This window comes from Girardinichthys multiradiatus, chromosome 5, assembly GCF_021462225.1.
Source record: "Girardinichthys multiradiatus isolate DD_20200921_A chromosome 5, DD_fGirMul_XY1, whole genome shotgun sequence".
Taxonomy (NCBI): domain Eukaryota; kingdom Metazoa; phylum Chordata; class Actinopteri; order Cyprinodontiformes; family Goodeidae; genus Girardinichthys; species Girardinichthys multiradiatus.
Window position 1 is genome coordinate 34,789,923 of NC_061798.1, and position 27,300 is coordinate 34,817,222.

A 27,300-nucleotide genomic window follows, 5' to 3' on the forward strand; every position below is an offset into this window, starting at 1 on the left:
CAAGATTTTACATAGTGATGCTTAAGCCCTTTTCATATTTTAGCATATGTAGATCACTTAAAATGTGACCAATTTGTGTTTATTGAAAGAAAGATTAAAACATGCCAATCTGAAACAAAATTTTATTTTCATATATTTTCAAATTGACACCAAATATGCGAGTCCACTCCATTTAGACAAGAGCACAGTTTAGGTTGGAAAAAGCTTTTTGCGTGCTCTTAAGTTTATAAACAATGTCACATGGAAGATTTTTCTGCCCAGATCTCCTCTTAATCTGCATCACTGTAAATACCTCATACGGGGGAATCAAAACTTCTGCTTCTGATTCTCCAAACCTAGAGTACAATGAGATGTCCGCACCCAAACAGGTGGAAATCTCAAAGCATGTTTTGTCACCAAATCTGTAAGGGCGTTGATAACCAAGCATTGAACTGGAGGCAAAAGAGCCAAAGCGAATCTGTTTGTTGAGTAGCTGTTGACCCTTCGATAGCCAGTGAGGCATTTTTTTAGAGTACTTCTGGAAGTGCTGAGCCTTTTCAGGGCATTTGTGAGAAAGAAGTGCAGAGCGTGGTATTTGAATATGGTTTTATACTCCATGTTCTGTGTTCTAACTGCATCATTGAATTCAGGGTAGACTTTGGGTTCATCCATTGTGTAGACATAAATAGCCATGATCTCCTCTTTTACCAGGGTTCTGGAAGGGACCTTTCCATGTTTGGGTCTCCATTTCTGGTTGTAGTATTTTTCTGCTTCATTCCAGGCCAAGGAGAAATTTTTGTTTTGATTTTTCTCATTCAGCAGAAACTCAGTCCTCACTTTGTGCTCCATCTTGTCTTCACAGCCAGTGTACAGGTCCTTCTCAAAATATTAGCATATTGTGATAAAGTTCATTATTTTCCATAATGTCATGATGAAAATTTAACATTCATATATTTTAGATTCATTGCACACTAACTGAAATATTTCAGGTCTTTTATTGTCTTAATACGGATGATTTTGGCATACAGCTCATGAAAACCCAAAATTCCTATCTCACAAAATTAGCATATTTCATCCGACCAATAAAAGAAAAGTGTTTTTAATACAAAAAACGTCAACCTTCAAATAATCATGTACAGTTATGCACTCAATACTTGGTCGGGAATCCTTTTGCAGAAATGACTGCTTCGATGCGGCGTGGCATGGAGGCAATCAGCCTGTGGCACTGCTGAGGTCTTATGGAGGCCCAGGATGCTTCGATAGCGGCCTTTAGCTCATCCAGAGTGTTGGGTCTTGAGTCTCTCAACGTTCTCTTCACAATATCCCACAGATTCTCTAAGGGGCTCAGGTCAGGAGAGTTGGCAGGCCAATTGAGCACAGTGATACCATGGTCAGTAAACCATTTACCAGTGGTTTTGGCACTGTGAGCAGGTGCCAGGTCATGCTGAAAAATGAAATCTTCATCTCCATAAAGCTTTTCAGCAGATGGAAGCATGAAGTGCTCCAAAATCTCCTGATAGCTAGCTGCATTGACCCTGCCCTTGATAAAACACAGTGGACCAACACCAGCAGCTGACACGGCACCCCAGACCATCACTGACTGTGGGTACTTGACACTGGACTTCTGGTATTTTGGCATTTCCTTCTCCCCAGTCTTCCTCCAGACTCTGGCACCTTAATTTCCGAATGACATGCAGAATTTGCTTTCATCCGAAAAAAGTACTTTGGACCACTGAGCAACAGTCCAGTGCTGCTTCTCTGTAGCCCAGGTCCGGCGCTTCTGCCGCTGTTTCTGGTTCAAAAGTGGCTTGACCTGGGGAATGCGGCCCCTGTAGCCCATTTCCTGCACACGCCTGTGCACGGTGGCTCTGGATGTTTCTACTCCAGACTCAGTCCACTGCTTCCGCAGGTCCCCCAAGGTCTGGAATCGGCCCTTCTCCACAATCTTCCTCAGAGTCCGGTCACCTCTTCTCGTTGTGCAGCGTTTTCTGCCACACTTTTTCCTTCCCACAGACTTCCCACTGAGGTGCCTTGATACAGCACTCTGGGAACAGCCTATTCGTTCAGAAATTTCTTTCTGTGTCTTACCCTTTTGCTCGAGGGTGTCAATAGTGGCCTTCTGGACAGCAGTCAGGTCGGCAGTCTTACCCATGATTGGGGTTTTGAGTGATGAACCAGGCTGGGAGTTTTAAAGGCCTCAGGAATCTTTTGCAGGTGTTTAGAGTTAACTCGTTGATTCAGATGATTAGGTTCATAGCTCGTTTAGAGACCCTTTTAATGATATGCTAATTTTGTGAGATAGGAATTTTGGGTTTTCATGAGCTGTATGCCAAAATCATCCGTATTAAGACAATAAAAGACCTGAAATATTTCAGTTAGTGTGCAATGAATCTAAAATATATGAATGTTAAATTTTCATCATGACATTATGGAAAATAATGAACTTTATCACAATATGCTAATATTTTGAGAAGGACCTGTACATATCATCCACAGAGCTCAAAGCCATGTCCAGCTGAAACAAGCTCTGCCAAAAGTCATAAAAAACATTCAGGGAGAAGAGATTTCATTACAAATCTGGTAATCATCCAATAAGATGTGTATTCCACCATTATTGACCATCATTTCATTTTGCTTACCTTTGCAGTTTCCGTGGCGACTCCCACAATTAACAGCACTGCTGTCCAAACTACCATCTTTGCCATGTTTGATGAGTCTGCAGCCCTATTAGACAGTTCTATACCGCTAAATTCAGGTTTTTATAAAATGTGAAGATTTTATTTACAAAGTTTGACTAAATTAAAAACAAATCTCTCAATATGTTTACACATATTTAAATTGTTTAAACGTCTACTTTTGCACTTAACTGCATTAATTTCTTTAGTTGTTTTTAACAAAGAAGAGTAAAAATACAATGACTTTTCTTTGGCTTTATTGCACATCTAGACTCACCGTTGGTGAAGACGAGCCGTTCTGCCTGTTTGGTGCCAGCTGCAAATAATCTCAATTAGAGTTACTGCTCCTTTAAAGACTCTTCTGTCTTTATTGATTGTGGTGAATTGGACTGAGTTTAGATTCTACAGAAAATGATATAACTGATATGGGGTTAGTCAAATTATAAAAAAAATTAACTTTGATTTCCTGACAATTAAGCACTGTAACAATATTCAAAAAAGCTCAGATCATTAAACCATTTTGACTACAAAACAAGCTACAGCTCATTCCTAAACTTTAAAGTCACACTTAACTTATTTCACATTAGATATGTTGACTTGAAATAACACTATTGGCTGCACTGCACCTTTGTGTATTTTCAAAAATATTATGTAGCCTTTATTACTGCTTGTGTTTGTCCTACAATTTCATTTCTCACAAATTTAATTAATTGAAAAATAAATTCACAAATTAAAGTTTTGCAAAATATTTCATTTAAAATGGTGTGATGTTGTTATACAAGGCAAAGTATTTTATTAGAGCTGGATCATGATCCAGCAATTCAAAACACAGAAACAAAATTTGGTGAAGTGTCATACAACTGCACAGTAAAAGTGCAAAGTGGTGCAAAATGAATAAATATAACTTTGTTAGGCTATGGTGATCAGTGCGGACACAGACAGTAATATAGCATCTAAGGGCATGATAGGAGAAGAGAAATATACTGTAAAACTGTCAGATGTTTAGGCAATATTAATAGGTTGCTGCAACAATGCAATATCCAGTTCACAGTTATTGTCATGGTGAGAGTTGAGATAATGATGATGGGTGGGGGCAGAGAAAGGAGGAGATGTCCGTCAGCCTGAGGATACAGACTGTGAGCCATTCTAGTGGTCCTATACCTTCTGCCTGAAGGTAACAGGTGAAATAGGTCATGTGCATCATGGTATTTATCCCGCAGGGTGTTGTTAAAATAGTGCTTTATTTCTAAGATAAAATACAAAGATAGATCTAATGCAGTTTGGGTTTTTCTTGCTGCTGTCCCACATTATAAAGGTTCAGTTCCTGACTGTTTGATACAATTCAATGAAATGAGTGTAACTTAACTTCAGCATGGCACCTTTAATAAAACTTAACAATGGAGAAGTCATGCTAGTATGATCTCAAACAAGACATTTAAAATAAGGGTATGCAGCATAAAAAGATTACCTAAAGAACAATCACATTTTCAAAACTTGAACCAGTTTCAGTTCTTAAAAAGTGATGTCTCTATCTTATGAACAACTTTAATTTTAAGATGCATTCAGCAGGGCTCATGCTTCGTTTTGTAAAGTTTATTAAGCAGAAAAATCAATCAGGAAATATAACAAAGGTAGAGAAAATGCATTTAAAGAGTTTTGGCTCAATTCAATTAATGTATAGACCACCAATTAACAACAAATGTCATCTTGTTTTATAAGACAAACAGGTCAAATTTATATCTAATCACATTGCATACATTTTCCTTCAAATTCGAATCATAATAATCCAATACAATCCAGTCATGCAGTCAGATATAGATCAAGTTACATATACAGTACAGTTCAAATCAAATTTTAATTCAATATTGTCGAATGCTGATCATCATTTTATGCCACTCAGTAAAAACGTTATCTATCTAATGAGGCTGAGCTAATTGCTTTGAGTTATTGACTTAGTATCTTGAGCAAGCATGTAGCGACAGTCGTAAGGAATGACTGCCTTTTGGCACAAAGATGCTTTCAGCTGAGTATTCAGCTCCAAAGTTCCAAAATGTAATAAATATAGAAATAGTTAAAACAATTAGTTCTGCAAGTCATAAATACATTAAAAGTAGAATTACAGAAATTCATTAATTAATCATTGTCAAAGGTCAATAATTTAATGTGTCTTCATGCAGTAACAGAAACAAAGTGCTCTGCCTTTTATTTGGTTGCCACTCGAACTTCTACGACTTACATAGAAACCACACAGCCTGGACCTGTTTGGGTCACATTCAGACAAAACTTATTTATGTTTTGTTGAAATCTGCTTAACCTCTTCTATACGACGAAGACAGGATGAAAATAATTAAATGAATACATTATTAAGTAATTAACTGTAAAATTGTTTAATTAAAAGTTGCAATTAATATATGTTGGAATCCTTTTTTCTGTATTTTGTAAAGTTATTATGGTTGCTTTACTGATGTCCACCTTAAAATGTTTTAAGCTGTAGCTTGCCATATAGACTCTGACATGATTGGTTAGAATTCACAGGCCTGCCCTTTGACTTTATTTACTGAGGCTGTCAGACGAAACAAACTGATGTGCTGCAACCCGCAACCATGAAATAATAAAGTACCTGCTGAAGTATTAATATATTCTTTATTTGTAAATATAACATGTTTATTGGATTTTTTATTCAATTCAATGTGAATTATATATGTATTTGTTTTCAAGTTTATGTAGCTAATGACATGTTTATATAATCATTTATGCATTTCTGGACTTCCGTACCCGTAGTACTTGACTCAGTTTAAGTCTCAATTTGCTGTGACAGGCTAGGAGTTCTGACATAGAAAAAGCACAGCAATATGGGTTCGGGATAACTTTTTATGCAATAGCAAGCAAAGTAAACACAAAGTTAATGGTTGTAGCACTAACTAATGTATCAAATGTTTTCTGGCTTTTTTATAAATTCAGCTTTCAGGTTGCCCGTATCCTAAACAAAATCTGTCCAATTATGTCCATCTCTGCAAAGCCTTACTTTTATTTCTTGGACTCGAATATCCCGGCAGATATTCTTGGAAAAGCACAGTTTAAATTGGAATGTGGATTTCTTGTGCTCTTCAGTTTATAGACAACTTTGCATGGAAGTTTCCAGCTCATCAGGGACCTTTTCTTTATGTCTGTTATTTTAAAAACCTCATATGGAGGGATCAGGACCTCATTTTCTGATTCAAACCTGGAGAACTTTGAGATTTCTGCTCCAAAGCAAGTGGAAATCTCAAAGCATGACTCTTTTCCAAATTTAGTAGAAGGATAAGAACCCACCGAGCTGGAGGTAAAAGCACCAAATCGAATCTCTTTGTTGACATCCGTTTCAAATTTGCTTTTTGTTCTCCGGTAAGTGGTGATACACTCTTTTGCCTTGCTTTTGAGAGAGCGCAGGGCCATAGTGAGAAAGAAATGCAGTGCGTAAAATTTAAATTGATTTGTTTTGTACTGACGGTTTTGTGTTCGTACTGCCTTATTGAATTCATCGTACAACGGTGGATTCTCGAGAGTGTATGAATAAAGAGCCATGATTTCTTCTTTCTTCAGTATATTGGTATTCGCCCACTTCATGTTATAGTATTGCTCTGCCTTAAGCCAGGCATCTTTAAATTCCCCGTTGTTCTCCCTATTTAGCAGAGGCGTTACTATTTTGTTCATTTGATCTTCACAGCCATTGTACATGTCATCAACAGAGTTTGGAGCCATATCCAGAGGGAATGAAGAGCTCTAAACAAAAACAAAATAAATGTGTTATTTATTCTGAGTATTTATGTTGTTCATATATGCCTGTGCACTACTTAAAGCAATCCCCAAACTATGCACCCTTCACCTTCTTCATCCACTGTAATGGCAGAAACCCACTACAGAATCCAAATGAAAGCAAGACTACTGTCCAAATTGCCAGCTTTGCCATCTTGTCTCACAATACAATCCTGAAAAAAAGAGAAGAAAAACATTTGTTGAGCACCATGTTGAATATTTGTCACTGTATCAGTCTTTGTAAAATAGTTATGCCTTTTTTTCTCCTGGTCCAATCCCCAACCACGTGGAAATTGCTGAGAGATTAAAGGTTTGAAATTTGGGAATAAAAAGCAGGTAGAGCTTGAAGATAAGCAGGGTTGCTGCAGGAAGGACTGGGTGAATATTTGATCAAACCTGTTGAAGGACTGGTTCAAATCCATAATGCAAAGGTTCTCCTCAAGAAGAAGAGGGCCTTTGCCTTTGCTGGTTGATGCAGGTCTTTCTGTTGGAGAAACACTGTACTGGTATTGGGGGCACAGAGTTGTCCACACAGAGGTTGATGTAGTCCCTCACAACTTCATCAGTTACCTCAGACCATCTCTTCACTGTGTGTGCACAGTTGGTTCTACGTGTACAACAGGTTTATAAACAGGCTGCAGATGAAGCAGCCTGTGACCTAAACCCCCAGGAGAGGGCGGTGAAAAGCTGTATGCCTCCTTAAAGTTTTAACTAGATTCTAAAATGAGCACTAAGAGAGTTAAGAGATGCTGACACAGATGCAATGTGATCTTGTGATCTTTGCACTTCTTTCCAGGCAAAATACTTGCAACTCCATTTTGGACTGGTGGCAGCTACTAAACTGAAGATTATTTTAAGACTAGCAAACAGTTGCAGTAATCCAAGCAAAACTATGATCAAGATATTACTTACTTTACAAAGTACTTTGATGGAGTGTAGGAGTTCCCTTTACTAATGTTCTTTATCTGAAAAAAAACTCTTCTTCCCCACTTAGTTGATCAGTTTGTCAAATTAAATGGAACTGTCAAAGACCACACCAACATTTTGCGCTAATGAATGTAAACATGAATTTAAAATCTGCAGTTCATTTTATTTATTTTCAAACAGTGACTCAGGGTTGGGCTTTATACTTTTACTGACCATTAGGTACACCTGTCCAACTGCTCGTTAAGGCAAATATCTAATCAGTAAACCTGCATAGTAAGACCTTTCAGATTAAATGTTGTCCGGACCCATTGGATGGAGAGCTGGATTGAGCAATCCCCTCAGAAAAACGGAAGTAGAAGGGAGGGGTTAGCTCATCAGACAACGAAAACATGAATTTAAAATGTGCAGTTCATTTTACATATTTTTGAACAGTGGCTCAGGGTTGGACTTTATATTTCAAATTTTGACAGTTGACAGTGTGATGATGGACAGCTGTAGCAGAGATGTAGAAGCGTCAGAGGAGACTGTACCCACAGCAATAGTAGCATGAACATATATGTTAGGACCACTTAGACAATTTTGGACATGTTCATAAGTATTAAAAAAGCAGTTATGAACAGAAATAAATGTCCTGTCAGTGTCATAGACGTCAAGAGTAAACAACAATATGATAAAAATTGACTGCATGTGTATAATCAGTATATGTTGCAAATTTCACCCCCACTTTGAATTTACCATTAAATTGCATTGTTACATTAGTGATGTCAGTAGTACAATTTTCCTGTGGAGTTACATGTTTTCTTATCAAACAATCAGATTTAACACTATATTTTCTAATATTATACCTTAAAAAGTTTTAATTATTGTGGCGTTTTAGAAAACAAAAAATACTCACACCTGAGATGCAGAAAGAGTTTCTATATAGATGAATGCCTCAAAAAGGGTTTCTGTTGGATGAGTGATAAAGTACACGAACTCAAAAATCTTGACTGACTAAAATCGGGAAACCCTCTCCCCACCTCAACCCTACTTGGCTTTTTATACTGAAAAAAGAAGGAGGAGTTTTCAAGCTAATCAATCAGCTGCTGATGATTTTCTCACAATACCAAAGATCTAAATCTTGTATCAGTAGAGGAACAACAGCACATATTTTTTTCCATTGCAGATTTCAATAACACAGTCCTTAAGCAACAGTCTGAATCTTTTTCCATGCATTGAAGGTTGTGGCTTCTCTCTATATGTCAACCTTAAACTGTTTCCAGGCCATCCACAATATCATCAATGGCAGTGTGTAGGAGAACTTATGCACTTCAAGGTCCCCATTTGTCTGATTAACTCTAACACCCAAAACACATTGCTTTTACTAGTACGATTATTGACTTTATTACACATTCATTAATAATCACTTATCACAGAGCTTCATGTTAAAGCAGGAAGGATCGTTAGGCTTAATGCTGCTTTTAGGTGTTTTATTTGACACTTCTATTCATCCGAAGGCCTTAACAGATGTCTTCTCAAGGGTTTTATGGTACATGACCACAAAAAGGAAGTTCAATCAGTGTGTGTTTTCCAATTTTTAACATCCAAATAATAGAACGTGTCTTATCATTCTTTCAAATTTCTCATTTTCACGCAAGCATCTGCTTTCCCAAAGACCTTTATGTCTCACTAACTGTGGAAGTTCGTTTTTTAAACCTTAGTTTGAGTTCAGGGTCTGCTGAACTATCAACATGAATTATTTAATTTTAACACAGGTGTTCTGAACAAACTTCATTTATTACCTAGGCATTACTGGCATTTTCCAGTATACTTTCTAAAATTTAAGAAGCATTGCTTTATTTTGAGCTGGACCAGTGTAGGTATTATGAATTCTGGAGTGAGACAATTTGGTAAAGTCTGCACAACTGAGCAGGTACATGTGATAAAGTACAACTAATCATCAAACTAATATAAATTATTCAGTTTAATTCATCATTTTTTGTTTGGGAATACTCACTTATCTCACTTTCAATTTTAACACTCCTAGCTATAGTCAACTACAGTATATCTCCATACTTGAACAGAGTTCAAAATAAAGTACTAAAGTACTCCAAAAATTCAGTACTTATTTTCAAATATAAATAACCACATTAGATATTTAATAAAATAAATCTGTAGTTATTGTCTCTTAAGACCTAATTTATATGCCACAACAAACAAATAATAACTTATTCTTGTACACCTATGCTTAGATTTGAATGCTTTTTTTATTCTGTCATTATAAAGTAGCTGACATGTTGGAATTTGTGAAATTTAAATTCCTGTTATTAAGTTTGCTCATTTATAGGTTTGGTCACCTACATAAATATGCTGCTGTGTGAATATAATAATTGCTATGTCTATTGTCTGTTTTCTCCTCTCACATTGAAGGTAAATCTATACTCTTTCTTAAAAATGTTCGAAAGTTTAAAACTGTTGATACCTTTGTTGAGTGCATTTTTTTAATGTTTTTTTATTTTGTATTTTTTATTACAGTACTGGGTACAGCTAAGCATTATAGGTCATAAATCCTTTAAAAACAGTCTCTTATCAGCCTGTTGTTGTTTGATAGTAAATATTGTTAAATAACATTATTATAACGTTGTCCTCTAAAAGCTTGTACAGGCCACTTCCTTAAAGTGCTAGACATGCTAAACCACAAGAAAACAAGAAATTGAAGAGCAATGTGCTCTCAGTTTAAAAAGAAAACTAAAAAACTTTCAAACCATTTAGGTTCAATAGTCCGACAGTCTACAAACAAACAGTTCTAAACTAAAATGACATCAATTCAAGTAGGCATATTTGAGACGTGGAACCAACTTTTATTTGAACCAAATGATGCAACAAATAGTTTTACAGAGACATGGGAAGGATAGTAGCTACATGAAACATGCTATTTAGTCATTTTTTAAAGTTTACAATCAAATGTGCTAATTCAACTTAGTTCATTTTCACATTTTTGAACATGTGCACACCAGCTAAAAGCAAGTTCACATCTCAGATTATCTTTGACCTGGTTTCCTCATGGTTAGATTTAATGCTTTTTTATTCTATCTTTATAAAGTAGCTGGCATGTTGGAATTTGTGGAATTTCAATTCCTGCTATTTTAAATAAATTAAGTTTGCTTATTTGTAGGTTTGGTCACCTACATGATTATCCTGCTGTGTGTATATAATTATTGATATGTCTATTGTCTCTTTTCTTCACTCACCTTGAAGGTAAATCTATACTCTCTCTTAAAAGTCTTTGAAAGTTTAAAATCGTTGATACCTTCGTTGAGTGCATTTTTATGTTTTTTTAATTTTTTATCACTGACAGGCTACCAGTCAGGGTCAGCTAAGCATTATAGGTCATAAATCCTTTAAAAACAGTCTCTTATCAGCCTGTTGTTGTTTGATAGTAAATATTGTTAAATAACATTATTATAACGTTGCCCTCTAAAAGCTTGTACAGGCCACTTCCTTAAAGTGCTAGACATGCTAAACCACAAGAAAACAAAAAATTGAAGAGCAATGTGCTCTCAGTTTAAAGAGAAACTAAAAAACTTTCAAACCATTTAGGTTCAATAGTCCGACAGTCTACAAACAAACAGTTCTAAACAAAATTGACATCAATTCAAGTAGGCATATTTGAGACGTGGAACCAACTTTTATTTGAACCAAATGATGCAACAAATAGTTTTACAGAGACATGGGAAGTATAGTAGCTACATGAAACATGCTATTTAGTCATTTTTTAAAGTTTACAATCAAATGTGCTAATTCAACTTAGTTTATTTTAACATTTTTGAACATTTGTACACCAGTTAAAAGCAAGTTTACATCTAAAATTACCTTTGACCTGGTTTCCTCATGGTTAGATTTAATGCTTTTTTATTCTGTCTTTATAAAGTAGCTGGCATGTTGGAATTTGTGGAATTTTAATTCCTGCTATATTAAATAAATTAAGTGTGCTTATTTGTAGGTTTGGTCACCTACATGATTATCCTGCTGTGTGTATATAATTATTGATATGTCTATTGTCTCTTTTCTTCACTCACCTTGAAGGTAAATCTATACTCTCTCTTAAAAGTCTGAAAGTTTAAAACTGTTGATACCTTTGTTGAGTACATTTTTTTATGTTTTTTATTTTGTATTGTTTATTACAGTACTGGGTACAACTAAGCATTATGGGTCATAAATCCTTTAAAAACAGTCTCTTATCAGTCTGTTGTTGTTTGATAGTAAATAATGCTAAATAAAATTATGTATAGTGTGTTTAGTGAGATTAAATATTTTGTCAAGACACGTCTTCCTCTAAAAGCTTGTACAGGCCACTTCCTGAGAGGGTTAGACATGCTCAACCACAAGAAAACAAGAAACTGAAGAACAATGTGCACTCAGTTTAAAGACATAACTAAAAGACCTTAAAACCATTAAGGTTCAATAGTCCGACAGTCTATAAACAAACAGTTCTAAACTAAAATAACATCAATTCAAGTAGGCATATATGAGCCGTGGCAACAAATTTTATTTGGACCAAATGATTCAACAACTAAGTTTTACAGATGCATGGGAAGTATAGTAGCTACACAAAACATGCTATTTAGTCAGTCGTTTTCTACCGTTTATTCCATAGAGCTGGTGCCTATCTCCAGCAGTGTATGGGCGAGAGGCAGGGTACATGGTATTTATTCATTTCTTAAGTTTACAATGAAATGTGCTGATTCAGTAGTTTATTTTTACATTTTTGAACATTTACACACCAGTTAAAAGCAAGTTCCCATCTCAGATTATCTTTGGTGAAACTATGTGTGGTAGCTTTAATTTGGATTTGAAATTATGTCTTTGTGATTCGATAAATCTCAGTCAGTCATTTTCTACAACCTATTCCATAGTGGGTCACAGGGAAGCTGGTGCCTATCTCCAGCAGTCTATGGGCGAGAGGCAGGGTACACCCTGGACAGGTCGCCAGTCTATTACAGGGCAACAAACAACCATGCACACACCAAAGGGCAATTTAACCTAACAGGCATGTCTTTGGACTGTGGGAGGAAGCCTGAGTACCTGGTGAGAACCCACGCATGCATGGGGAGAACATGCAAACCCCATGCAGAAAGACCCCCGGCCGGGAATCGAACACAGGACCTTCTTGCTGCAATGCAACAGTGCTACCAACTGCGCCACCTTGCTAGATAAATCTCAATAGTTCATATTAAAATCAATCTCAAAAGAAATCTAATGTTATGGTTGTTCTTTGTGCATGTTTCACTAAAATTTGACATATGTAGATTCATTGGATCAGTTATCAAGGAAAAATGCACAGTTTAAGTTCGAAAGAGCTTTTTCTGTGCTCTTTAGTTTCAAAACAACCTCACATGGAAGGTTCTTGTCCTCAGATCTCTTCTTTATGTCTGTAATTTTAAATATTTCATAAGGAGGAATCAGGACTTCTCTTTCTGATTCTCCAAACTTTGAGTACAGTGAGATGTCTGCTCCTAAACAGGTGTAAATCTCGAAGCATGTTTCATGGCCAAATGTTTCATTTCTGGGGTACTCCCCCATCGAGCTGGAGGTGAAAGCGCCAAAGCGAACTTCTTTGCTGAGAACGCCTAGGTTGTATTTTTTGTTGACTCTCCGGTAACCAGTAAGGCATCTTTCTGTCTTAGGTTTGCGAGAGTTGAGAAATTTAAGAGCGCCTGTGAGGAAGAAGTGCAGTGAGTGATATTGAAATGTGCCTTTGTACTGATCTCTCTGTGTTCGGACTGCATTGTTGAATTCAGCATATATTTCCGGTTTGTCCAGAGTATAGGCATATATGGCCATCTTCTGTTCGTTCTCCAGGGTTGTGGGAGGCTTCTTTCCATGTTTGGGCTTCTGTTTCTTGTACCGTTTCTCTGCTTCTTTCCAAGCTAGTGCAAAATTTTTGTTTATCTTTTTCTCATTCCCTAGAAACTCAGTCTTGACTCTGATCGCCATCTTGTCTGCACATCCTTCATACATGTCATCAACAGACTTTGGAGCCATGTCCAGTGGGATGAGAGGATCAACCCCAGATCTATACTTCTGCGACAAGAAAACAAGATAGAAATTAAACCTTTCAGGTAATTTTTTCACATGTCTGTACAGATACAGTATGTCTGATTAAAGAAACACATATATCCTGTTTCACCCAGTTTACATTACCGTTGCAATAGAAATGGAAGCTCCAAACACCAAAAGCAGGGATGTCCACATGGTCATCATTGCTAACTTTAGCATTTAGTCCTGCAAAGACATTTTAAGTAAATTCTGATTATTGGTTTCCGATCATAGTCATTCATCTCACTTAAGTGTAAGATCTATTCCGCTAACATATAACATTATGCTTCAGAATGAAATTCCAGCATATTACCCTAACAGTGTTTATATTTAAAGTTGCTAAGCCAGAAAACAATATAGAGACACTAAACAGCAGCAATGAAAAACATGATCTGGAATATTTGGATTTTCACAGTTGTAATCCCAAATTCTGATTGGACCCTTAAACAAACTGAGCGGAGACTGAAGACACCTTTATATGCAAAGTTGTCATACTGAATTTTGAGGTCAGCTTGCTAGAAAGCTCTTGTTGTAACTTGTTAATTTCACATTCTAAGGAACAATCAAGAAATTAAATCTTACATTTCACCTCTTAAACAGTCATTCAGTGCGAATAACTAAGAACTTTTTTTTAAATAATATGACAAGCTGACAATTCCCCCGCGCCCCACTATGGAATAAGCGGTAGAAAATGACTGACTGACTGACAAGCTGATAATGTTATAGTCCTGATATATAATTAAAAAATGAGGGTGGTACTGACAAAACATAGTATTTATTGTAGCGGTAACCATTATAAAAATAATTCCACTTTCTATTTGCTCCTGACAACCTTCTGTTGCACAGATTTGGAGCTTTCAATGTCTGAACTTTTATGGTGAAACTGCAGCATTTAACACAGGATTAATGTAGCTCTTATGTAATCTGGAGTGAGAGCTTTTAAGTTTTGAAGTGATAAATTATTTTCTGATAAACAACTGATCGAAGACAGCAACTCAAATCTTAACATATACATGTGTAGTGAAACATTTATGAAAAAAATGCAATTCCCACTTCTATAGTTGACAGAAACATTAGAATAATGACAATAACTAGCCTATTATTGTCTGCATGGGACTGCTGCATGTCATAGATTTATCTTCCTCATGGGACTTACCTTTATTTTACAAACTGACAAAAGAGATCATTCATTGTGTTCTTGCATTACACTTTTACCTATCAAACACCTCATCTAGCAGTTCAGATGTTGTTTTTTGCCACCTCTACCCTAAAAAAGTCAAACCTATACTACATTTCACAATCAAAATAGGTCTTTACCTGAGTTTTAGGAAGAGCTTCTGTGGAGATGAGGAACAAGATGAAAAGAAATTATAAAAATGTTCTGTCTTTTCTGTAGATCAATTAAATAACCAGCAGATTGATTAGAAAAAAGTAAAATAAAGATAAAGGTCAAAATAAAAGTGAATATAAATTTTAAAGAGAAGGCTTACAAATGTTTCATTTGATGAACCCATAGACGAACCCCTGTGGTTACAGCTAATCTGATCTCTTTAATGACAGGGAAAAAAAGGAGGAGTTTCAGAGTTAACCCATCACAAGTTACCTTATCCTTCATATACCCTCCACACAGAAAAAAAACACATTTCAAATACTGTCTGATTGTACAGACATGATGCATGATTGTCTTCAAGGTGCTTTTATTTACACTAGTGTATCTATTCCCGTGTCATGAATGGCCTCACATAAAAATAGATGCAATGTATATGTTAACTGTAAATGTGCAAAGTGGCAAAAGTGTTGTATGCTTTAAGTCAAAATACCACTTCTTGTTTTTCAAAAGAACCCTGCAGACTGCTTCCTAGGTGGTTAGACATGCAGAACCACAAATAAGTACATAAACAGAGTGTGCATCATGTGCAAAAACAGTTCAAGGACGAACTGCCATTTGACTAAAACCAACCCCATACTTCTTTGGACATTATAGTTGTTGTTTTTCATCTCACTATTAATGGTTTGGCCTTTCTAATTTGGCTTGCAAAGTTGTTGTAACATTGGGATTTACAAAATTTCCATGATACAGATGCAATACAAAATTACAAATACATTAATTTTGGACAAATAATTAGCAAATAATATGTAATTAATTTAAGGTTAGTAGTTTGAACTGCCACCCCCCCTCCTTGAACCGACACATTAACGTGGTGAAGGGATTTGAGTGCTTGAATGATTTTAGAGGGTATGTTTACCAGTGCTTTAATTCCCCTGGTAGGGTCTCCCATGGCAGACAGGCTCTGATTGATAGGTCAGATAATGTCTGGTTCAGAAGCCTCCATTAGGACATGTACAATGAGGCCTGGTAGGGCGGAACTGGGGCCCCACCCTGGAGCTAAGCCTGAGGACGGGACTCGTCGGCAAGTGCCTGACTGCTGGGTTACTCCTCGTGAAACCCGGCCAGGCCAGGCCCGAATGGGAGATGCAAGGCTATTCCCCAGTGGGCCCAACCACATGCAGGGGAAACCCTGCAGGGGTAACTCTGAGGGACCAGCGCTAAGACAACTGGCCAGCGGTCAAAGGCAGAGACCTCGATGACCCGATCTCTGGATGATTAAACTGGCTCTAGTGGCATGGAATGTCATCTCGCTGGGGGGGGAAGGACTCTGACCCTGTGCTGGAGGTTAAGAGATATCAGCTAGAAATAGTCCGGCTCACCTCAGTGCAAAGTGTGGACACTGGAACCCAGCTCCTTGAGAGAGGTTGCACTCTCTTCTACTCTGAAGTGGCCTGCGGGGAGAAATGGCAGTCTGGGGTGCGTTTGCTTGTCGCCCTCCAGCTTAGTCATCTTGTGTTAGGGTTTACCCCGATGAATGAGAGAGTCACATCCTTGTACCTCCAGATCAGGAAGAGGTCTCGGGCTGTTTTTTTGGCCTACGGGCCAAGCAGCAATGCGGAGTACCCGGCTTTCCTGGCATTCATGTTGGTGGTGCTGGACAGTGCCCCAGTAGGGGACTCCGTCATTCTGCTTGGAAACAACAGTAAATGCTGCAGTGCTTTGCCAACACGGTTTACAGTGGGGGTGGGAAGCTGCTGACCCCGACAGGGGACAATATTGGGAAGTAGAATAAGTATTTCCAGGATCTCCTCAATCCTGCCATCATGCCTTCGCTGGTGGAAGCAGAGACTGGGGACTGGAGTTGGTTCATCACCAGGCTGAAGTCACCGAAGTGTTCAAAAGGTTCCACGGTGGAAACGCTTCGGGGGTCGATGAGATCTGCCCTGAGTACCTCAAATCTTTGGATGTTGTAGGGCTGTGATGGTTGACAGGCCTCATCAATAATGTGTAGATGTCAGGGACAATGCCTCTGGACTGGCAGACTGGGGTGGTGGTCCCCCCGGATGGTGTGTTCCAACTACAGGGCAATCACACTCCTCAGCTTTCCTGGGAATCCCTATGCCAGGGCATCGGAGAAAAGAGTTTGGCTGATAGTAGAATCTTGGCTTCAGGAGGAGCATTGTGGTATTCATCCTGGCTGTGGAACGCTTGAACAGCTCTACAGCCTCTACAGGGTGCTTGGGTGTTAGTGGGAGTTTACACAACTGGTCCACATGTCACGGTTTACTTGGAATTGGACCCCACAGTGCAGACGAGCAGGCAGCTTGATGGGAAATGAAAAAAAAAGAGGTATAATTACAAAAACTCACTCACAGCAGGAGGCAGGAACAAAACAAACGGGCAGGCAAGACAGGCATGGCATGATCAAAAAAACAAGACTTGGTTAGCATGAGAATGAAAGATGTTTCCGCGATGACTAACTGAACAGGTGTGTATAAATGGAGCATGGTACAGGTGGAGCAAGGAGACAGATTAACTTGGACAGGTGAACCGAATAAACTTAATTGACAGAGAACACAATGTGACAGGAGCAAAACATGGCTTGAACAGAACGCAAATCCAAGGAAACAAACTAACAGAAATATAACTAGAAAAACATGAAACAAAAGCATAACCAGATCCGAAAACCAAACTTGATCAAACATGAAGACGACAAAACAAAAGCAAGACCAGGAAAATAACAGAAGCATGATTCAAAATCTAAGAAGAATAACAAAAGAACAAGTCAAAACCGTAACTGTGAAAAACATAAGAAGAAACCCAAAACCAAAAAACCAAACAACCCTATATCATGACAGAACCCCCCGCCAGTCCAAAAAAAAGAAAACAACCCGACCAGGGCTGGCGGTGGGGGCCTTGGTAGGAGGGCCAAAAACAGAGTTCAGGCGGGCGACCAGGAGGTTGTCCCGAGCAGGCACAGAGTTCAGGCGGGCGACCAGGCCTGCACCAAAGACGTGGAGGCCCTCAGTGGCGTGAGCAGGGGCTGAGGCGTCGCGGACCCTCAGTGGCGTGAGCAGGGGCGTCGCCGGGGCCCCCAATGACTTGAGCCAGGGCATCCCTCTTACGACATCTTCTGCGCCGTGTGGTGGGGATTGAGGCTGACTCAGGCTGAGGCTGTGGTGTGTCTGACATGGGCTGCTCTGCAGCAGCAGCTCCCTGGAGTTCTGACGTGGGCTGCTCTGCAGCAGCAGCTCCCTGGAGTCCTGACGTGGGCTGCTCTGCAGCAGCAGCTTCCTGAAGACTTGCCGTGGATGATGGAGGATGGCAGTAAAACAGCCTTACTGCCGCTTCATACTCCATCTCGATCTGCTTTATCCTCTCCATCAACTCAGGAGAGGAATACAGGAGACCTGTCGTCCTGAGGATCTTGATTTGGCTAGCAGTGAACCTCAAGCGCTGCTCCAGCTCGGCAGGTGTTGCCCCAGAACTCCGGGCTGGAGCGAGCGCAGACGGCATGGGCGGAGGTGCAGCGAGCCTGGCAGACAGTGCTGTGGCAGACAAAGATCGGGCTCACTTGCTGCAGCCCTCACGTAGGCTGGCTGGGAAACCACCTCCGGAACCGCTGCACGTCGGCGTTTCTTGCGGCGGGAGGAGGACGTGGGCCTCACTGCCGGACCAGAGTGCACAACCAGGGGAGGAGGCGGAGAACGGCGACGAAGGGGACCTGTCCCCGGAACTGGAATCGCCAACCTGGTTCCATCATAAGCCGACTGCGGCACTGACAGCCCCGCAGAACGGCGCAACGACGTCTCCGCCTCCCGAGACAGGAAAGTAAGGAGGTCAATGGAGCTAGCCTGATGCTCCTCCGCGAGGTCCTTGTTTGGCGGAAACATACTGTCACGGTTTACTTGGAATTGGACCCCACAGGGCAGACGAGCAGGCAGCGTGATGGTAAGTGAAAAAAAAGAGGTTTAATTATGAAAACTCACTCACAGCAGGAGGCAGAAACAAAACAAACTGGCAGGCAAGACAGGCATGGCATGATCAAAAAAACAAGAATTGGTTTTAGAACAAGACATGAGCATGAGAATGAAAAATGTTTCCGCGATGACTTACTGAACAGGTGTGTATAAATGGAGCATGGTACACGTGGAGCAAGGAGATAGATTAACTTGGACAGGTGAACCGAATAAACTTAATTGACAGAGAACACAACGTGACAGGAGCAAAACATGGCTTGAACAGAACGCAAATCCAAGGAAACAAACTAACAGAAATATAACTAGAAAAACATGAAACAAAAGCATAACCAGATCCGAAAACCAAACTTGACAAAACATGAAGACGACAAAACAAAAGCATGACCAGGAAAATAGCAGAAGCATGATTCAAAATCTAAGAAGAATAATAACAAAAGAACAAGTCAAAACCGTAACTGTGAAAAACATAAGAAGAAACTCGAAACCAAAAACCAAACAACCCTACATCATGACACCACATGTGTTTTGTGGACAGGAATTCTAGGCACAGCAAAGGGCCAGAGGAGATTTGATTTGTGGACCAGTGGATTTGGGCTTTTTAATCCCGTTAACCACCAAAAATAAACATTGCAATTATCATAAGCAACAAAATGAAAACCTTTTGGCTTACCTTTTTATTGCTAGCCGCATGACAATCCATGGAGGACAAAAAGGACAGAGGAATGAAAAAAATAATGAAAATTAGCACAACATTTCAAAATGAAGCTAATTACAGGGAATGGTTCCATGATTCCATAACATAACCCAAAAGTTCGAGACAAGCATACAACTTAGTTAGATTTAAGCAAGAAACATTTATTTTCCTATTACACAGTCAAACATGTTGTTTGTAGTGTTTGGGCCTGCTTTGCTTCCTCAGGACCTGGACGAATTGCCATAATTGATGGAATCATGAATTGTGTTCTCTGCCAGAACGTCCTGCAGAAGAATGTGTAGCCATCAGTACAGGACTTTAAGCCCAGTCACACTTTTGGTTATGCAGCAGGGCAATGATCCAATCGTAGCAAGGCCACCACTGGGGGACTGAAAAAAATAAGTATTGGAGTGGCTTAGCCAAAGTCTAGATTAAAATGTGAATCAAATATTGTAGTTTGACCTTTTCCCCACACTTGAACATCCTCTAAAATGGCTAAATTAAGATATCTCTGCAAAGGAGAGTGGGCCAAAAATCCTCAGTGGTGATGTTAAAGACTAATTTCCAATTATACCAAACTGTCGACGTAATGTTGCTGTAGAGTGTGCCACAACTAGTTATTGACTTTAATTACATTTTACCCAGGGCCAAGTTGGTTAGCTTTTTTCCTCTCAATAAATGAAATCATTTGAAAAAAGTTTTTTGTATTTATTTAGTTTATCTTTATCCAGTATTACAATTTGTCTGAAACATTTAAGTGACAAAATAGCAAAAACACAAGAAATCTGTAAGAGGGCAATTACCTATACCTAATACCTATATTGGTGAAAATAAATGATGAATAATGATAATTGAAATGTTTACAGAATCTTTTCACACCTGCCAAAAACGTTTGTACAGTACTACATATATATATATATATAGGGTACTGTGCAAACATTTTAGGTGGAACCCTGAGGATGTGCGACGAAGCCCTGAGGATCTCCGGTGGAGGCCTGAAGGTCTGCGGCGGAGCCATGGAGATCTGCAGCAAGACTGTTGAGGCTCTAGAACTCGGGAACAGGAACTAGAGGTGGTTCACTCTCGAACCCCTATCGGAACGCGGGAACAGGAACAACTGGCCACCCTTTAGCAGAGACTGGAGGTGATGAAGATAATGATGATGTCTGAACCAGGAGTGTAGATGATGAAGATGATGATGAGGATGATGATGACTGAGCCAGGAGTGTAGATGACGAGGAGTATGCTGCTGACTGAGCCAGGAGTGTGGATGACAAAGTGGATGATGTCTGAGCCAGGAGTGTAGATGACGACGGTGGTAACTGATCAGCAGGAGCTGAGGCATCGGTCCGACCCATAGCGGAGGCAGGAGGTGAGGCGTCGGGCCGCCCCACAGCAGAGGCAGGAGCTGAGGCGGAAGTGTCGAGCTCACCTTTGGCGGCGGCTGAGGCGGAAGCGTCGAGCTGACCTTCAGCGGAGGCTGAGGTGGAAGCATCGAGCTGATCTTCGGCGGCGGCTGAGGCAGAAGCATCGAGCTTATCTTCGGCGTCACCTGAGGCGGCAGCCTTAAGCCTATGGCGGCATCTGTGGCGTGCCGAACGGGTGGAGATGGATGGAGTCTCTGTAGTCAGGTGAATAAATGCGGACAGGATGATCGTGGGTGATAAATCCTGGGCTTGAGAAGGCTGAGAGGCAGCGATAAAGGTGTTGACCAGACCCTTTGGAAGATGGGTGGAGGTGTCGATCTTAGTCTTTAGTAGAGACAACCACCCTTGAAGGGAGCTCAGCAGGGTTATACTGGGGCTTTGGGAAAGAAATAGTTTCTGATATTGTTTGTTTAGGGCTCAATAGCATATGACTTTAATGGTCTCACCGTTTTTATACAAAAATAGTTACTAAGAAAATGGAGCATGAGCTCAAGCAAGAAACGTCAAGTCAGTGTGCTGGTCAGCATTATTAATCTAACTGATAGAAAGTGTTGCATCATTCTCTCTTGCAGTTTGTTTTCCTACAAACTTCTGTTTCAACAAAGATGTGGAAATTTCATTCCTTATATGGTCAGGCATGTATATCTAAAAAAATATTTGTTTAAATTTAATTACCATTTAATTTAGAGACGTTTCAAAGGCTGATACAATTACTTTTACTTTTAAGTCATCAGTACAAGTAAATAACCCAACAGATCTTAAGCTACAGCTTTGCAATAGCAGTGCAGCTTTTTCAGCAAAATAATCACTTTTTCATTTCAGGTGTCTGTCTTTTCGTTCTTGTTTTTTGTCAGGTTTAATCAACCTAAAATACTTATAATCATCACAAAAAGAAGAGAAAGACCAGATAATTAGTTTCTTACTCAATGCGAGGAGAACGGACAGAGATGTGCTTTCAGTTACAAATCTCCTACCGCTCTGAAAACCATCTCTCCAACACCTCTTTTTATTATATTTAGGGTGGTCCCTAGTTACATAAACGTTGCTGCTCTTTAAGGGTGGGGAACAAACAGTAGCAACATGACATAGATCCCGTACCCCATTATCTTGTACAAACACACTTGCACAGTCTCCATAATCTTAAGATATGTGCGCTCTTTGTTCAGCACAATCAGCCTCCATCTTTATGATGTCCTCAACTGACTGCATCATCCCGATTCCACCATTCCTCCTTGCCTGCAAACAACTCATCACGTTTACTTACACATACAACATGAAAGGTTATAAAGATCAAGAGCATTGTGGTATTCATCCTGGCTGTGGAACGCTTGAACAGCTCTACAGCCTCTACAGGGTGCTTGGGTGTTAGTGGGAGTTTACACAACTGGTCCACATGTCACGGTTTACTTGGAATTGGACCCCACAGTGCAGACGAGCAGGCAGCTTGATGGGAAATGAAAAAAAAAGAGGTATAATTACAAAAACTCACTCACAGCAGGAGGCAGGAACAAAACAAACGGGCAGGCAAGACAGGCATGGCATGATCAAAAAAACAAGACTTGGTTAGCATGAGAATGAAAGATGTTTCCGCGATGACTAACTGAACAGGTGTGTATAAATGGAGCATGGTACAGGTGGAGCAAGGAGACAGATTAACTTGGACAGGTGAACCGAATAAACTTAATTGACAGAGAACACAATGTGACAGGAGCAAAACATGGCTTGAACAGAACGCAAATCCAAGGAAACAAACTAACAGAAATATAACTAGAAAAACATGAAACAAAAGCATAACCAGATCCGAAAACCAAACTTGATCAAACATGAAGACGACAAAACAAAAGCAAGACCAGGAAAATAACAGAAACATGATTCAAAATCTAAGAAGAATAACAAAAGAACAAGTCAAAACCGTAACTGTGAAAAACATAAGAAGAAACCCAAAACCAAAAACCAAACAACCCTATATCATGACAGAACCCCCCGCCAGTCCAAAAAAAAGAAAACAACCCGACCAGGGCTGGCGGTGGGGGCCTTGGTAGGAGGGCCAAAAACAGAGTTCAGGCGGGCGACCAGGAGGTTGTCCCGAGCAGGCACAGAGTTCAGGCGGGCGACCAGGCCTGCACCAAAGACGTGGAGGCCCTCAGTGGCGTGAGCAGGGGCTGAGGCGTCGCGGACCCTCAGTGGCGTGAGCAGGGGCGTCGCCGGGGCCCCCAATGACTTGAGCCAGGGCATCCCTCTTACGACATCTTCTGCGCCGTGTGGTGGGGATTGAGGCTGACTCAGGCTGAGGCTGTGGTGTGTCTGACATGGGCTGCTCTGCAGCAGCAGCTCCCTGGAGTTCTGACGTGGGCTGCTCTGCAGCAGCAGCTTCCTGAAGACTTGCCGTGGATGATGGAGGATGGCAGTAAAACAGCCTTACTGCCGCTTCATACTCCATCTCGATCTGCTTTATCCTCTCCATCAACTCAGGAGAGGAATACAGGAGACCTGTCGTCCTGAGGATCTTGATTTGGCTAGCAGTGAACCTCAAGCGCTGCTCCAGCTCGGCAGGTGTTGCCCCAGAACTCCGGGCTGGAGCGAGCGCAGACGGCATGGGCGGAGGTGCAGCGAGCCTGGCAGACAGTGCTGTGGCAGACAAAGATCGGGCTCACTTGCTGCAGCCCTCACGTAGGCTGGCTGGGAAACCACCTCCGGAACCGCTGCACGTCGGCGTTTCTTGCGGCGGGAGGAGGACGTGGGCCTCACTGCCGGACCAGAGTGCACAACCAGGGGAGGAGGCGGAGAACGGCGACGAAGGGGACCTGTCCCCGGAACTGGAATCGCCAACCTGGTTCCATCATAAGCCGACTGCGGCACTGACAGCCCCGCAGAACGGCGCAACGACGTCTCCGCCTCCCGAGACAGGAAAGTAAGGAGGTCAATGGAGCTAGCCTGATGCTCCTCCGCGAGGTCCTTGTTTGGCGGAAACATACTGTCACGGTTTACTTGGAATTGGACCCCACAGGGCAGACGAGCAGGCAGCGTGATGGTAAGTGAAAAAAAAGAGGTTTAATTATGAAAACTCACTCACAGCAGGAGGCAGAAACAAAACAAACTGGCAGGCAAGACAGGCATGGCATGATCAAAAAAACAAGAATTGGTTTTAGAACAAGACATGAGCATGAGAATGAAAAATGTTTCCGCGATGACTTACTGAACAGGTGTGTATAAATGGAGCATGGTACACGTGGAGCAAGGAGATAGATTAACTTGGACAGGTGAACCGAATAAACTTAATTGACAGAGAACACAACGTGACAGGAGCAAAACATGGCTTGAACAGAACGCAAATCCAAGGAAACAAACTAACAGAAATATAACTAGAAAAACATGAAACAAAAGCATAACCAGATCCGAAAACCAAACTTGACAAAACATGAAGACGACAAAACAAAAGCATGACCAGGAAAATAGCAGAAGCATGATTCAAAATCTAAGAAGAATAATAACAAAAGAACAAGTCAAAACCGTAACTGTGAAAAACATAAGAAGAAACTCGAAACCAAAAACCAAACAACCCTACATCATGACACCACATGTGTTTTGTGGACAGGAATTCTAGGCACAGCAAAGGGCCAGAGGAGATTTGATTTGTGGACCAGTGGATTTGGGCTTTTTAATCCTGTTAACCACCAAAAATAAACATTGCAATTATCATAAGCAACAAAATGAAAACCTTTTGGCTTACCTTTTTATTGCTAGCCGCATGACAATCCATGGAGGACAAAAAGGACAGAGGAATGAAAAAAATAATGAAAATTAGCACAACATTTCAAAATGAAGCTAATTACAGGGAATGGTTCCATGATTCCATAACATAACCCAAAAGTTCGAGACAAGCATACAACTTAGTTAGATTTAAGCAAGAAACATTTATTTTCCTATTACACAGTCAAACATGTTGTTTGTAGTGTTTGGGCCTGCTTTGCTTCCTCAGGACCTGGACGAATTGCCATAATTGATGGAATCATGAATTGTGTTCTCTGCCAGAACGTCCTGCAGAAGAATGTGTAGCCATCAGTACAGGACTTTAAGCCCAGTCACACTTTTGGTTATGCAGCAGGGCAATGATCCAATCGTAGCAAGGCCACCACTGGGGGACTGAAAAAAATAAGTATTGGAGTGGCTTAGCCAAAGTCTAGATTAAAATGTGAATCAAATATTGTAGTTTGACCTTTTCCCCACACTTGAACATCCTCTAAAATGGCTAAATTAAGATATCTCTGCAAAGGAGAGTGGGCCAAAAATCCTCAGTGGTGATGTTAAAGACTAATTTCCAATTATACCAAACTGTCGACGTAATGTTGCTGTAGAGTGTGCCACAACTAGTTATTGACTTTAATTACATTTTACCCAGGGCCAAGTTGGTTAGCTTTTTTCCTCTCAATAAATGAAATCATTTGAAAAAAGTTTTTTGTATTTATTTAGTTTATCTTTATCCAGTATTACAATTTGTCTGAAACATTTAAGTGACAAAATAGCAAAAACACAAGAAATCTGTAAGAGGGCAATTACCTATACCTAATACCTATATTGGTGAAAATAAATGATGAATAATGATAATTGAAATGTTTACAGAATCTTTTCACACCTGCCAAAAACGTTTGTACAGTACTACATATATATATATATATAGGGTACTGTGCAAACATTTTAGGTGGAACCCTGAGGATGTGCGACGAAGCCCTGAGGATCTCCGGTGGAGGCCTGAAGGTCTGCGGCGGAGCCATGGAGATCTGCAGCAAGACTGTTGAGGCTCTAGAACTCGGGAACAGGAACTAGAGGTGGTTCACTCTCGAACCCCTATCGGAACGCGGGAACAGGAACAACTGGCCACCCTTTAGCAGAGACTGGAGGTGATGAAGATAATGATGATGTCTGAACCAGGAGTGTAGATGATGAAGATGATGATGAGGATGATGATGACTGAGCCAGGAGTGTAGATGACGAGGAGTATGCTGCTGACTGAGCCAGGAGTGTGGATGACGAAGTGGATGATGTCTGAGCCAGGAGTGTAGATGACGACGGTGGTAACTGATCAGCAGGAGCTGAGGCATCGGTCCGACCCATAGCGGAGGCAGGAGGTGAGGCGTCGGGCCGCCCCACAGCAGAGGCAGGAGCTGAGGCGGAAGTGTCGAGCTCACCTTTGGCGGCGGCTGAGGCGGAAGCGTCGAGCTGACCTTCAGCGGAGGCTGAGGTGGAAGCATCGAGCTGATCTTCGGCGGCGGCTGAGGCAGAAGCATCGAGCTTATCTTCGGCGTCACCTGAGGCGGCAGCCTTAAGCCTATGGCGGCATCTGTGGCGTGCCGAACGGGTGGAGATGGATGGAGTCTCTGTAGTCAGGTGAATAAATGCGGACAGGATGATCGTGGGTGATAAATCCTGGGCTTGAGAAGGCTGAGAGGCAGCGATAAAGGTGTTGACCAGACCCTTTGGAAGATGGGTGGAGGTGTCGATCTTAGTCTTTAGTAGAGACAACCACCCTTGAAGGGAGCTCAGCAGGGTTATACTGGGGCTTTGGGAAAGAAATAGTTTCTGATATTGTTTGTTTAGGGCTCAATAGCATATGACTTTAATGGTCTCACCGTTTTTATACAAAAATAGTTACTAAGAAAATGGAGCATGAGCTCAAGCAAGAAACGTCAAGTCAGTGTGCTGGTCAGCATTATTAATCTAACTGATAGAAAGTGTTGCATCATTCTCTCTTGCAGTTTGTTTTCCTACAAACTTCTGTTTCAACAAAGATGTGGAAATTTCATTCCTTATATGGTCAGGCATGTATATCTAAAAAAATATTTGTTTAAATTTAATTACCATTTAATTTAGAGACGTTTCAAAGGCTGATACAATTACTTTTACTTTTAAGTCATCAGTACAAGTAAATAACCCAACAGATCTTAAGCTACAGCTTTGCAATAGCAGTGCAGCTTTTTCAGCAAAATAATCACTTTTTCATTTCAGGTGTCTGTCTTTTCGTTCTTGTTTTTTGTCAGGTTTAATCAACCTAAAATACTTATAATCATCACAAAAAGAAGAGAAAGACCAGATAATTAGTTTCTTACTCAATGCGAGGAGAACGGACAGAGATGTGCTTTCAGTTACAAATCTCCTACCGCTCTGAAAACCATCTCTCCAACACCTCTTTTTATTATATTTAGGGTGGTCCCTAGTTACATAAACGTTGCTGCTCTTTAAGGGTGGGGAACAAACAGTAGCAACATGACATAGATCCCGTACCCCATTATCTTGTACAAACACACTTGCACAGTCTCCATAATCTTAAGATATGTGCGCTCTTTGTTCAGCACAATCAGCCTCCATCTTTATGATGTCCTCAACTGACTGCATCATCCCGATTCCACCATTCCTCCTT

The 27,300-nt window shown here is 40.4% G+C and overlaps 2 protein-coding genes and 1 pseudogene across 2 annotated transcripts; all 3 read right to left on the reverse strand.

Moving 5' to 3' along the window:
• Nucleotides 1-172: 172 nt before the first annotated feature.
• On the reverse strand, nucleotides 173-2,986 carry LOC124868785 (annotated as a pseudogene).
• Nucleotides 2,987-4,232: 1,246 nt separating this feature from the next.
• LOC124868711 (NAD(P)(+)--arginine ADP-ribosyltransferase 2-like) lies at nucleotides 4,233-8,385 on the reverse strand. The gene is made up of 3 exons (XM_047366230.1): nucleotides 8,272-8,385; nucleotides 6,520-6,622; nucleotides 4,233-6,416 (listed from the first exon to the last, which is right to left on the reverse strand). The coding sequence occupies exons 2-3, from the start codon at nucleotides 6,601-6,603 to the stop codon at nucleotides 5,682-5,684; spliced, it is 819 nt and encodes a 272-aa protein (XP_047222186.1). The 5' UTR covers nucleotides 6,604-6,622; nucleotides 8,272-8,385; the 3' UTR covers nucleotides 4,233-5,681.
• A 4,075-nt stretch (nucleotides 8,386-12,460) lies between these two features.
• Nucleotides 12,461-14,963, reverse strand: LOC124868957 (erythroblast NAD(P)(+)--arginine ADP-ribosyltransferase-like). The gene is made up of 3 exons (XM_047366626.1): nucleotides 14,772-14,963; nucleotides 13,560-13,640; nucleotides 12,461-13,439 (listed from the first exon to the last, which is right to left on the reverse strand). Exons 2-3 carry the CDS (start codon nucleotides 13,632-13,634, stop codon nucleotides 12,675-12,677), a joined length of 840 nt encoding a protein of 279 aa, XP_047222582.1. The 5' UTR covers nucleotides 13,635-13,640; nucleotides 14,772-14,963; the 3' UTR covers nucleotides 12,461-12,674.
• Between the last annotated feature and the right edge of the window lie 12,337 nt (nucleotides 14,964-27,300).

What these genes read in the sequence shown, in the direction of transcription:
- LOC124868711 (XM_047366230.1), bottom strand. Translation starts at nt 6,603, where the DNA reads ATGGCAAAGCTGGCAATTTGGACAGTAGTCTTGCTTTCATTTGGATTC. An exon ending in CATTACAGTGGATGAAGAAG is followed by an intron (nt 6,417 to 6,519) that starts GTGAAGGGTGCA and finishes GTTTTTGTTTAG; the next exon opens with AGCTCTTCATTCCCTCTGGA.
- LOC124868957 (XM_047366626.1), bottom strand. Translation starts at nt 13,634, where the DNA reads ATGCTAAAGTTAGCAATGATGACCATGTGGACATCCCTGCTTTTGGTG. An exon ending in CTTCCATTTCTATTGCAACG is followed by an intron (nt 13,440 to 13,559) that starts GTAATGTAAACT and finishes TTCTTGTCGCAG; the next exon opens with AAGTATAGATCTGGGGTTGA.